General features: G+C 35.6%; 1 protein-coding gene across 1 annotated transcript in view; it reads left to right on the top strand.

Moving 5' to 3' along the window:
• LOC142350857 (cGMP-specific 3',5'-cyclic phosphodiesterase-like) overlaps nucleotides 1-12,362 on the top strand; it is a 104,230-nt gene extending 91,868 nt beyond the window's left edge. Inside the window, exons 16-24 of the mRNA XM_075402839.1 lie at nucleotides 1,258-1,350; nucleotides 3,702-3,918; nucleotides 5,507-5,672; nucleotides 6,226-6,443; nucleotides 9,008-9,141; nucleotides 9,517-9,713; nucleotides 10,376-10,450; nucleotides 10,919-11,002; nucleotides 11,787-12,362. Of these exons, the coding sequence (XP_075258954.1) occupies nucleotides 1,258-1,350; nucleotides 3,702-3,918; nucleotides 5,507-5,672; nucleotides 6,226-6,443; nucleotides 9,008-9,141; nucleotides 9,517-9,713; nucleotides 10,376-10,450; nucleotides 10,919-11,002; nucleotides 11,787-11,927 (1,325 nt within the window). The 3' untranslated portion in view covers nucleotides 11,928-12,362. The remainder of the gene's footprint in view (nucleotides 1-1,257; nucleotides 1,351-3,701; nucleotides 3,919-5,506; nucleotides 5,673-6,225; nucleotides 6,444-9,007; nucleotides 9,142-9,516; nucleotides 9,714-10,375; nucleotides 10,451-10,918; nucleotides 11,003-11,786) is intronic.
• Nucleotides 12,363-13,099: the final 737 nt, after the last annotated feature.

Raw genomic sequence — 13,099 nt, 5'->3', positions numbered from 1 at the left:
GAAATATATAACATCTGAGAAATTATTTGAAATTCGAATTGACCTTTTCGGCTTGTTTAATTATCTTCCTCAGACTGCAGATCTAAAAAGCTATCACAGCTTTTTTCTTGTAATATGTTAGCTTGTTTCATCTTAATTTTTTGAGGTTTCTCAAATCAAGGTTCCAATAGATTAACAACGAGAGAAATGCAACTGCAATGTTTTAGTTTTGAAAAGAGTACTTAGCAGCTGATTATCTTTGCTTACTTACTATTTTATTTTGAACACGTTCAAAGGTTTTTATTTCTTAAAATCATTTTCAAGATGGGGTGATGGTACATACATTGATGGCTATATTATTTCGCAGACATTATACAAAATTGATTTTCAAATGAATTTTTACACAATGAGTTGCGTGCTTTTTGTATTGATCAATTCAACGAGAGATAGTTTTGCTAATATAAAACAGATGAAGCTGTTTTATTTAATCTAAGCAGATTCGTGCTTTTTTCTCTTCTTTAAAATCCTTCTCATATTTTTGAAAAAGTTGAACATGGCGATTCGGTGGCATTGTTTTTTTTCCTGCATTCACCAGCATGTTAATAACTACTCCACATCCCTGCACATCGTTCGGGCCGTAAGGGCCTCGAGCCCACTGTTGCCCCCTCCCCACTGTTGTCCTACCCCTCCCCTCCGGTGAACCCCCCGCCCGCTGCGATCAACTCACGCCCCTTCAATTAAGCTAACGCTAGCTCCACGAAACCCTGGCTAACTATTGACAAAGTCAACCGCTCGCCGTTCGTTTGAGAGCAATTCGCCCGACGTTAGTTGGTTATGTTTACTTATCTAGCTTAAAATTGTAAATCAAATTGTAAAAAAATTGTAAATCGATTTATTTTTTCATTTTCTTTCAATCCCAAAAATGTTACGGGAATTAATGGCGGATCTTTTCCGACAATCTGTCGGAATTTTTGCTAGCTGGAGTTTATTGATTGGTAAAGAAGGTACATTGGTCTTTTCTGATCGCTCGAAGGTTTTTGAAATGTTAAATATGTAATTTTTTCGCATCAAATCTGTTATAATTTAGGTTCTGTCCGAGGGTGTTTTCACATCTTGCAAAAACTTATTTTTGATTACTCAATAAAATAAAAGAAACGTTGTCTTGACAAATGAATTGAGGTCAGTCTTTTCGTCGGCTGTCATATCCTTATGACATTTATTAATCTAGCAATTATTTTTGTCAAATGACTCCAACTCATTTGCTGTTTTGTGTTTCAGTTGGTATGAGTGAGCAGCAGCTATCGGCTGCCTCGAAAGAATCTCTGGACTATTTTAATGAACATACTGCTGCATCAACAATATCTACATCAGGTATATACTCTATCTAACAAACTACAGCCAGACTAAGCTATTTTTGACGTATACAGTTATTAATGACTTGGTTGATTTTGCCCTTGCGCAATTTGAATATTTGAATTAGGTTACCAGCTACAGTTAACAAATTTGTAGAAAGTTACAAAAAAAAACTGCCTGGAGGGGTCTCTAACGAGCCGTAGACTCAACTAGTAGAGGACCAGAGAAAGAATCGAAGAGCACCAAAAAGAGAAAAGGTTAAGAGGCAAAGAGGAACAAAAGTTTTTTTATGCCCATGAAGGTGGATGCCGAAACAGATCGAAAAAATAGTTAATAGAAGAAAAAGTTGATAGTAGTCTAATACAAAAATTAACGAGTGTCGGAAAACAGTGGTCTGTCGGACATATATTTGCAATCGCTCGTGATAATTGGTTTTTGATGCAGAAATGGAAACTATTAGTAGTAGTAGAAAATCTGGTTTTTCGCCTCTTCAGGGCACAAAAATGGATTGGATCGCGAGATGAATGCTTTTCGTTGATAGATATTAACCCTTCTTTCTGCCATAACCGGGCAAATCATAATGCCAATGTTAATTGACAATTAATTGTCTGTTCTGCATATAATGCTCTAATAACTCATGTAAAAATTGCCTAATATCTGTAAATTAAACATGATAGATGCTGTTTTTTATGCAAACAGTTTTTAATTGCTCTTGAATGAAGCTCATAGCAATTATTGTAAACGTGTGTCTTTTTATGCAAATTTTTCGCTTGACAATTTTGCGCTTTTCTTCTAGAACATTCTTTGACTTCTCAAGTGACTTTTTCACGCTTTCGATCTTCATTTTTGAGTAATCTCTATTGCTCTCACTCCGAAGTAAAGCTTGTTGCTAATATAAATTGGTTGCAGCACATCACGAGTTAGGTTCTGGTGGAGCAGTTGGAAATGATTTGGGACATGGTTCGGGAGGTCAGTGGTTCGAATCCCGGCGGGGGAAAGGTTTTTTTGCACCCATGCCAAAATTGATCTAGGCTACAGCCCCTGAATTTTGCCTCGCCTGTCGTTCAAGAGCAATTCTTCCGACATTTATGTCGGTTTATGTTTAATGATTTCAAACGTTTTTTGTATGAAACAAACAAAAATGTAACTAAAACATTTCCTAATGTATATGCTGTTCTTTACATGCGCACTAGGTTCTACTTGAATATTTAATCGACATCATAATATTCTTAATAAGAAACATTGTCATTTAGCAGATTCAGTTGTTGTGAATTGCAGGTTAGAATATAACGAGTAAATTTGAGCAAGCAAATTTCAATTTTTATTTCGACGAAAGTTAATTTTTTTAATAGAGAGCTTATGGTTCACGAAAAGGCTATTAACATAATTTATAAATTACAAAAAGTTTCGGTTTTGTGTACCTGTACAAATTTTTTGTTCTGTTATCACGTTTATTTACATAAAACAGCTACGATTGATATTCATGCAAAACATTTTCGCGAGGTTTCTCCAAACCATCCGACAAGTTCGAAGTCTCAAACTTGGAGACCGCGAAATTACCAATTGGTCAGGCATTGCACAAAAGAAAAAAATTGTTTTTATAGCTGCGAAGCTGTAAGCTGAGCGTAGCTATATTGCGGTGCTCTTGGTTTTTTTTTTGTTTCGTCGTCTGACGCTCATTTTTCGTTTTACATTTGTTCACACAGCAAAGCTGAAAAAGTCAAATTTTCTGAATGACTTCTTCCTCTCACTAACGGCATTTGCGCGCGTGACGTCATTTCTCACTCGCTTTAGCAAAAGTTTTTAGGTTGTTTGCGTGATTAGATTTTGATCATACGTGACTTACCTTACTCAATAAAATGACTTTTGCACTTTAAAACTTAGGTTTAATTTGAATTTGTTTAAGGTCAAAGGAACTGATTTGTGTAGTAAAGTTCCCTATTAAGAGGCTTCTGTGGAATAAATTTTAACAACCTTTATTGATTTATCGCTGAATGTTTTTTAGCCTAGTTTTTTAGTCGATTTTTTTTTCAATTTAGATCTGTATCTGTTTCTATCTCTATTATATGGCACGCAAGTCTATTCTTTCGCAGCTATTCCGGCAATCTGCCGGCTATGTTTTTTTGTGGAACTGTTTTTTTATGAAAATGCAACTATCATTCGGGCAACAAGCACTTTTTTAATTGATAAAATGAAACTGATCAACCTGCTCATCTAGCTATATTTTTTAAATCTTATAATGGATGTTCATCTAGGATAACAAAATTGAAGTTTTTGTCTTTAAACATTTTCTGCCTTTTGTCTGATTGGAAGTATTTTCTGCGAAAAGACAACGTTCGTCGTTGTTAACAAAGCAGCTGTTGCTTTAGGCAATCAATATGCTGCGCCAGCTTATGAAAGAGAAGTGTTGAAACCAAACGACCAGACCGAAGAAAAAAAGAGACGAGTCACAATCTCAACAATGGGAGCCCATCCTATCAATCACCCAGACTACATGTCTGTTGGAGTGTCAACATCAACTGGAAAGAGTAACGGACCGGCTGCTAATCGCAAGTCTTCAGCACCCCCACATCTGCATAAATCTGGGTTTGTTAAAGTTTTCTATGTCAATATTTGGATTATAAATATTCGAAATTATTTATAAGTTATAGGATGGTCTAAAAAAACACTTGAATTCTAATACCAGATATATGATACCGTGGTAATGAGAGTGTATAATCAATAATGAACAAGAAATAATTATTAGAAAACTATGATTTTCTGGACAAAATTTAGATCAAGAAAACCTAAAGTCTCTCCATAACAGGCCTCCATGCCTATTTTTTATGAGAACAGTGGAATTTCTTAATGAAATATGCAAAATTAACAATCTGTATTTTCTCGTTTTTGGTGAAAATCATTTGATATTATAAAGCCATTCCATCAATTCGCTTCCGTGAATTTATCGAAAATTCTGTCGGGCGGAAAAGAGAAACTTTCCTTACTGCCATCTTTAATTGGGCTAATTGAATTTTACCTGGTATTGTTGATAGATTATAGCAGCCGTTTTTCACTATATTGAAACTGTACTGATCGGAAATTGATAATTCTTGCCTAATCATATGAATTCGTGCTAAATCTTGTTTAAAGGTGCTTTTCAATTTTTACAACTTGGTATATTTTGCCATGTCATGGGTAATCTTTCTTGGTTATCTTGCCAAAATCTTGTTTTTTCACAGCCATGCAAAAATTTTGCAAATTCGTACAAATCTTGATATTTTCATGGTAAGTACCATGGCAAGATCTTGGCCAGATTTAACAAGATTTAGTATGTTTCTTATCAAGGTGTACCAAGTTTCAGTTCTGGGGTTTCTTTCTTCCTGTGAACGAAAGGATTTTATCGATAGCCTGTGTGACCAAACAAGTTTTTGCGATAGTAATGGACTGCAAAGCTTAATGATAGATGGGAATTTTCAATACAATTGATTTGCCATAGTTAATGTCTTATTTTTTAAACCTAGTGGAGACGGGGGGGGGGGGAGGGGGGGGGGGGCATTTTAGCTCGCAAAATTGGTGTATTCAGATGGCTCTGAAGAAGTTCTGGCTAACATTTTGAATTGATACTTGGCTCGCATTGCCAGAAGTTTTCGGCAATTTTAACACGAAAAGTTTAAGGAGAAGCGTGTACTATAAATAAAAATTGGTTGTGATATTGTTAATTGATCTAAACCAGAGTTGGAAGTGAACTTGTTGTTTTCTATGCAAAATTTTCTAGACCTATTTGTTCTAGAACATTCCTTTGATTTCACTTCTCGAGTGACGTTTTCACGCTTGATTTGTTAATTTTTGCGTGACCTAAGTTGCTCTTATTCTGAAAGTAAGTCTGTTGCTACATCAAAATTGATTGTTAGATGAGCTAGCACAAGGGCACGATAGCTGAGTGTGTAATGATTTAGTATTTTCGACAAAGGTCAGGGGTTCGAACTCCTCCGTGGTCGCAATTTTTTTTGGACTCATAAAAAATTATCTGAGCTACATCCTCCTCTGAATTAAAGTGCCCAGCGTGTCGTTCGAGAGCATTTTGTCCGATGTTAGTCGGCTCATGTTTTTTTTTAAATCTCAGTTGTGGTCTATAATAAGCCCCAATACCGCATTCAGGTCGCTTTTGTAGAAACGGGTGGTGATAATATTTCAGTGGCCTGACATCTCAGAGCTTCCGCGATCATGAGTCAATCTATCACTGTGACATCTACAACTTCAGACTTGACGAGTTGAAGCTGAGCGAAGTTGACACTTTGTCCTCTGCACTTGCTATGTTCAGGGAGATGGACTTAATCAGGGTGCTGCGAACTGACGAAAAGGTGTGTAGAGCGATCGGATATTCTTGCTTGCATTTTGGGTCGATTTTATATTAAACATTTTTGGATCTATTCTGTTTCGCCCCCCCCCCCCCAGTGTTTTAGCACGTGTGCTTGGGGTGGGTGCATAAAAAATATAAGCCCACTAAGCTGGGGGGGGGGGGGGGTGGAGGGAACAGAATGGATCCCATTTTTTAATGCAATTGCACTCAAATATTCGTGATCAAATTTTAGAAAGTTTGTTTTTGTCGACTTTAAAGAGCATATAATGTTAGCTCAATTTAAAGTAATCGATAAGTAAGACGTGAGTGTTATTCTTGTGATCGGGTCTAAATATTTGGGATTAAACTGTGGGAGGGTTTTTTTCCATATTGAAGCCCCACCCCAGATGCACATGCTATTATTAACATAGTAACGTGCTATATAACCAATATAAACACACATACATACTATGAAGTGGCATACAAAATACTGGGGGGGGGGGGTGGCAGTGGCAGTATAGATCCGAAAGTTATTATGAGGAAGAATATCATTGTGGATGATGATGATGTTTCAGACGCTTGTGAAGTGGCTCGTGACGACTAAGAAGAATTACAGACAAGTGACGTATCACAACTGGAGACATGCATTCTCAGTGTGTCAGTTGATGTTCGCCATTCTTACAACAGGAGAACTTCACTCTCACTTCTCTCCGTTGCAGAGGGTCGCATTCCTACTCGCTACTCTCAGCCACGATCTCGATCACAGAGGAACCAACAATTCATTCCAGAAATTGTTAGTTTCTTCATAATTAATAGCCGCTTCAGAAATTCCAGGCGGCTATTATTGCGCTCCTAATTTTTTTCGTCTCAGATTTTTGTTTCGTCTTACCCTGCGTTCCGCTCTTTTTGTTTTTTATGTCAATTGCGTGACTTACCACACAATAAAATGACTTCTGAACTGAATACTGTGCATCTAAGTAGTGCCAAACATATATGCCCTAATTCTTGATTATTAGAGTCTTGAGTTCTTGATTTCGAATATTGATTACTCAAACAAATGACTTCTGAACTCACTTATGGAACTTTAAATTTTATGAACATATACTAATTCAAGGTCAATAGTGCGCATCTAAGTAGTGCCAAACTTATATGCCCTAATTCCTGACTAATAGAGTCTTGAGTTTTAATATCGAAAATTAATTTTGAAAAGCCCAATTAGGGCTTTCTCCTTAAAGAGCTGATGTGTCTCATAAAAATAACAGTCCGAGTCTAACCCAAAAAGTCTAGTGGTCTATTAAAGGACTGGTGGCCATAGCCACAAGCATCTGTTGGGGCTATTTTCCGGCAATATACTGGCTATGTTTACTCTCAAACGAAGTTTTTTGCGATTATATTAGTGCTGTGATCTTTTTTAAATCTTCGAAGCCGTAATATGAACGTAGCTATATTGCGGTTTCTTGGCTTTTTGTTTTTTTTGTCTTTTTAATAGCCGCACAACGATAGCTGGGGCTATTATTGGCCTTCTCTTGGTTTTTTTTATTTCGTCGTCATGATTTTTGTTACGACCATATGACGTCACAATCACTTCAAATCTGCTTTTTGTTCATTCGTTCATGCAATTTCAATTGAATTGCGTGCGTGACGTCATTTTTCACTCTAAGTGGAGCGAGTTTTTTTGTTCATTCGCGTGATTAAATTTTTGGTCACACTTGTCTTACCTCACTCTCAAAAATGACTTCCTTACTTTGAAATTGACTTTAATTTACTTTAAGTCAAATGGGTCAAATGGGTATGTGTCACTCTAAATGAAGGTTATTTGAGAGCAGCTAATAGAGGCAGCAAAAACTTATACAGATTTTTAATCAAAATATAACATATCAGGCTTCAATGAAAAGACGATTTTTTTTGGTCTGTCTTACTGTTTTTTTGAGACTGCAGATCTATGAAGCTATTGCGGCTATTTTCTGGCAATCTGCCAGCTATGTTTGTTCGTTCGTGACGCGCTCTTTTGATTACATTTATGCATTTTTCTCGTTCTGTTTTGTTGTGTTGTGTATTTGAGGTGGTTCTTTTCGCTTATTAATAGCCGCTAATTGTAGGCCCTGTCTTGGATTTTACAATTCAAAAACTGCGCTCTGAATTCTATATTTTTTTAAGAGTTTGATCACACCTTTTGATGATTTATGAAATGAAGTAGTGATTTTGGTCACGCTGAAACAGGAAGTGGAGCAAAAGCGATTAACTTTGCAACTTGAAAAATTTTAAATCTAATTTAAAGGAGGTAGAGAGCGAATTCAACAAAAACTCATGATTTGATTTCCTTTTTTTACTATTTTTTCGAGGTTTTTGATAGTTTTTTAAACATGCTGTTTCGAGTCAAGTCCTAGTCATTGCTATGTATACTTTTTTGTTTAGTCAATGAAAATTCAATTTAGTTCCGACTTGTCCCGATATGTTTTTTAATCGTCGTCTAGGTTTTTGTTACGAACGCTTCGCATCACTTCAAATCTGCTTGTTGATAATTCATATATACAATTTTGACTTAAATGAGTGTGTGGCGTCATTTTTCACGTAGATTCAGGGAGATAATGTCAACTGAGTGTGTGTGACTCTAATTGAGAGTTATTTGAGAGCAGCTAGTAATATATTATATATATATATATATATATATATATACATATATATATATATATATATATATATATATATATATATATATATATATAATAATTAAAATATTAACATAAATATTACGTCCCACGTATCGATAAAAACAAAAAATTTTTTTGTCGGTCTGTTTCTTTCATCTTTTTGAGACTGCGGACCTACAAAACTATTGCAATTTTTTTGCATTTTTATTTTTTAAGTTGAAAATTGGCAATTAGAATTTGTGAGTTGTTGGTATCCATAGAAATTTGTATTAAGCTTATATGAACTAGCTGCTATTTTATGTTGTTTAATTTGTTGATCTAATTAATTCGTTTATGTGAAGAAGTTGCTATTTTTTGTTAATGATCATCAAATTAATCGATGAGATTTTCGAAAATTAAACATTACCGACTATCAAGCTTCCAGCTTTTGATTAGCAGGAAATGAAAAATAATGCATACAAATAAGGATCCAGCTGGTCTATATATCACTGCCAAATAAATGAGCAAAAATCAGAACATTTTTGCCTCGAGAGACCACGCACTAGGAAAAACTTGAATAAAATTGCACAGAATCAGCTATTAGCCTGCTTAGAGTAACATAGAGAAGCCTAGCAGCTGAAGCGCTCTAGCATATAGGAGATGCCGCAACAGCTAACAATTATTGAAATGTATGTTGCAGGTGAAAAATCATCAATTTTTGTTTCAGAATTGAGTCGCCGTTGGCTCAGCTGTATTCGACGTCCACCCTTGAACATCATCACTTCGACAGATTTAGAGCTATTTTGGAGGAGAGTAGTTGCGACATTCTAGCCAATTTGGCTCACGAACAGCACCAACAGGGTGAGTAAAATAGAAATATTTGCAAAATTCATAGCAGTTATTTGGGTATATATTTCTGTCTCGATAACTGCTATTGATATTATATAGAATTAGTGAGAAATGGGCGTACACCGCACAGATTTAGGATCCTTCCGACGCGGATAAATGATAAACCTCCTTCCTGTTTTCGAAGCTGAGTTGGAGAGGGATCCCTCAGCCTCAAAATGGAGTCACTATGAAATTTGCGATTTCTAGCTCTAGCTCTATTGCGATTTAAAGCTTTTTTAATTGAGAAAACACTTCCGTAGTAAACCCCCTCCCCATCAATCGAGAAAAAATTACCCACTGTTTGTGAGTTGTACATTGTTTATATTGTTCACGTGTTTCTTCATACAGTGATGTCAAGTGTGGAGCATGCAATAATCTCAACAGACTTAGCTCTCTACTTCCAAAAGCGAGGATCTTTCTTCGACATCGTCAAGTCCCGCTCCTTTGACATTGCAGACACCACACATCATGGTCTTCTCTGTTCGATGCTTATGACTGCGAGTGACCTGGGAGCTATCACAAGACCCTGGCACGTCGAATACCAGGTAACAAACCACCTAAAATTGAAAAATTGGAACTGTTTCTTTCCAACCCCCCTCTCGTGAACAGAATTTTTGATTTGATTAACAGGCGCGAACAAATTAATAAGGATTTTGAGGAATAGCAAAGAAACAGCTCCGAAGAATCGTCATAATTTTGGAATTGCGGCGCTTCCTTGGCGATCATCAGTTGAATAATAGAAAATATTTTAGTTTTATGGTCTGATCTACTCTTAAATGTTTTCTGAAAATGAGATTTTGTTGGAGCCGCAATATTTTAGGGCGAAATTTTTTCCGCAAAACAAAGTTCGTTTGGTTTTACCTGATTAAGTAAAAGTTTTATTAAAGGCTTTGATTCTATTTTTTATGGCAAAAATTCTGTAAAATTTTTGTTTTCATTTTCCTCTGAATGTTATTAATTCGTTCAGGGAGAGTTTTGCGTTGTGAGATGACCTCGTCGTGCGTTTCATTTCCGAGATTGAAGCTTTATGTAACTCATCAATTGTGCCACTTTTTTGCAAAATTTTTGTTTTGGTTTGTTTTGCTAATACTTGGCTTTATATTAGAACAAATATTGGCTCGATATTTATGATTTAGAATCGAGGATAAATTAACTCATTCTCAATATTGGGCAACATGAGTGATTATATTTTCCTGTTGATGTTTAGGTGGCCAATATGATAGCAGAAGAGTTTTTTGAACAGGGAGACATCGAGCGAGAGGTGTACAACAAAGACCTCATTGTTAGTATTGTTTTATTAATTCTCACATTCGGTATAAATTTTAAAATACATCAATATAACATTGCTTGCAATACTTTAGAATAAGAAATCGCGCCTTGTATTTGACAATAGTGAAAAAATTAAAAGAACAGAATTGTATAGATTTCATTTTGTCTTGTTCAGAAAATAGTTTGATCTATATTTTCTTTTTCGCTCCACCGGTGCTGTTTACGACCCCTCTTCCCATTGCAGTTAGTTGCGTTAATGACAATTAGTTACACCATCACATAACACTGACCCCCCCAGTATTGTGTTGAGCTAAAGCAAGATACTATGTTGAATGAAAAAAAAACACATGAAAATACTGGTATAATTTTTGTCCAGTAAATTCGGGTCAGAAATAGACGAGGTTGAGGAATTTTAGAAACAGATGCAAATGATTTTGTTTTCAGTACCTTAATTGTTTGGTTCATTTTTGTCTCGTTTCAGCCCATGTTTGATAGGAGTAAACAGAGTGAGATACCGAAGTTGCAGTTGAGTTTCATCGACGTCATCTGCGCGCCTATTTACGAGGTGAGATTTTTAGGTTCTTGCTGCAAGTTCAATTTTTTGGGCTGTTGCGGATTTCAGATTTGTCTTGGTGTAAAATTCTCAAACTGATAACTATTTGCTGATATCAGCATGAACCAATTAAGGTATAAGAATTTGAGATCTAAAGGTAACCAAGAAAACAGAAATGGAAATAAGTTTAACGGGGTAATTATTTTAACCTGATGAAAATCATGGAATCCAAGATTTTCTCCATCAGAAGTCTCGTAAGTTACTTTGTGAGACTCCTCTGAAATTTTTCGTAGTAATGCTCAAATTATGTTTACTACAACTTGGTGCCAATGTTCTTGTAAACAATGGTATCATTCTAAGAATTGGTTGAACTTACAAAGAAATTTTAATTCTGCTAGGTTGTCATTTGAGTACTAAATATTTTTGCCTTAGCGTTTTTTGGTAATATTAAATATAAATGGAACTGCGTTAGTTTTGTTTTCGCTGCGTTACTTCTGGCGTTCTTTGAACAAAATGCGTTTTTAATGTATGCGTTCTTTGTTATATTAAAAACTGTTTCTCCAAGATCATTTGGTCGTTTAAAAGAGGCGGCTTGGTTGCTTCAGAAATGAAAAGGTTTGACCACTTTTACATTGAAAATCGTACATTTTTTAATTTGAATTATCTAAAATTTTGAAAAAGTGACATTGAAATGAAAATGCTCGACCACTTTTTCATTGAAAATCGTACGTTTTTTTAAAATTTGAATTATCTAAATTTTTGAAAAATTGACATTTAAGGGTTTAAAATGTTTCAGAACCTCGCCCTGTTGTACCCGTCATTGCAGCCTCTTTTGGATGGATTGGAAGATAATAGAAGACACTGGTCGGATCTGGCTGACGAAGAATTACATAAACAACAACAACAAAAAACACACGAAGAGGACAGCTCTTGCTAATTACTGAAGATCTGATGGAAGAATATCATTTATCTCGTCTCGCCAACAAAAAGAGTATTGGAGGTGTGAAAACAGATATCTAACCGATTTGTGCATTAAAGACTATCGAACTTTTTTGACCCATTTTCCCCTTCGAAGTCAAGTCAACTCAAGATCAACAGATTATTTGTCGTTCTACTGTTGCTTTGTTTCTTTCGTTTATCTTATCAACGGTAGAAAGTTTACGATGATATCGAGTTCAAATGATCGAATGACAGACATTTGCAAAGAATGACGAATTTTGCAGGCTTGCTATTTATGAAAAATGCTCTGAAAGTCGCAACATGTGGAAATCACCTCCTAGAACTTCGAATTTTATGGAAAGCTTTCCATAACTTTGATCAGTTCTTGAAAGCAACCATCGGATTTTGAGAAGTGAAAATTTGTTGAACGTATACTAAAATTTTAATGGCTGTGCCAGATTTTCAAACGGTACGAAGAATTAGCGTCGTATTATTCGAGCGATTATGAGTTCTTAAGGTTTAACTGAGTTTAGTCAGCCGTCCCACGAAATGTACGAATTGGTTGATATTAAACAGAGATGAGAAAATAAATTGAAAATTGTATTAGCCAATCAGAAGGCGGCTCTAGATTTCGAAGAAGATCAAATATTTTTTCGTGTTTACAGTATGCTACGATAGATCAGCTTATTGAGATTGTCAACCGACAAAAGAAAACAAAAAAAGAACGTCGGAAAACAAATTCGAGATAAATTCGAACTGCCCCAATGTAAAGAAAATGTTTTGAACGTCGAGAAAAGTCGAGCTATCTCTAATTTATCCGGAAATTATCAAACCAACTAAAATGTTTGGAATATCGAAAATTGACGACTGTTCTACTGATGTAAACAAAAATCAAATTCACCCAAAAATGAATGCTTGTAACTTTTTTGTCATTTCACTTTTTTGAAGAGACGACTGATTTCATTTACTGTTGACCTGAAAATATCAGAATATCCTTTATACGATCTTCGTTGAAATTATCTTCGCTGAAATGATGATATTACCCAGATATATCGAATTGTCAGATTTTATCCTCATCCCCCTCCCTCCCCCTCCCTCGCCCACGACCCAAGACAATGGACAGCGCGTGAAATTCAAATAAATGAGATTCGTCTATCGAATAAAACCACA

This window comes from Convolutriloba macropyga, chromosome 12, assembly GCF_964194025.1.
Source record: "Convolutriloba macropyga chromosome 12, txConMacr16.3, whole genome shotgun sequence".
Classification (NCBI taxonomy): Eukaryota; Metazoa; Xenacoelomorpha; order Acoela; family Convolutidae; genus Convolutriloba; species Convolutriloba macropyga.
This window is presented reverse-complemented; position numbering and strand designations above follow the sequence as displayed.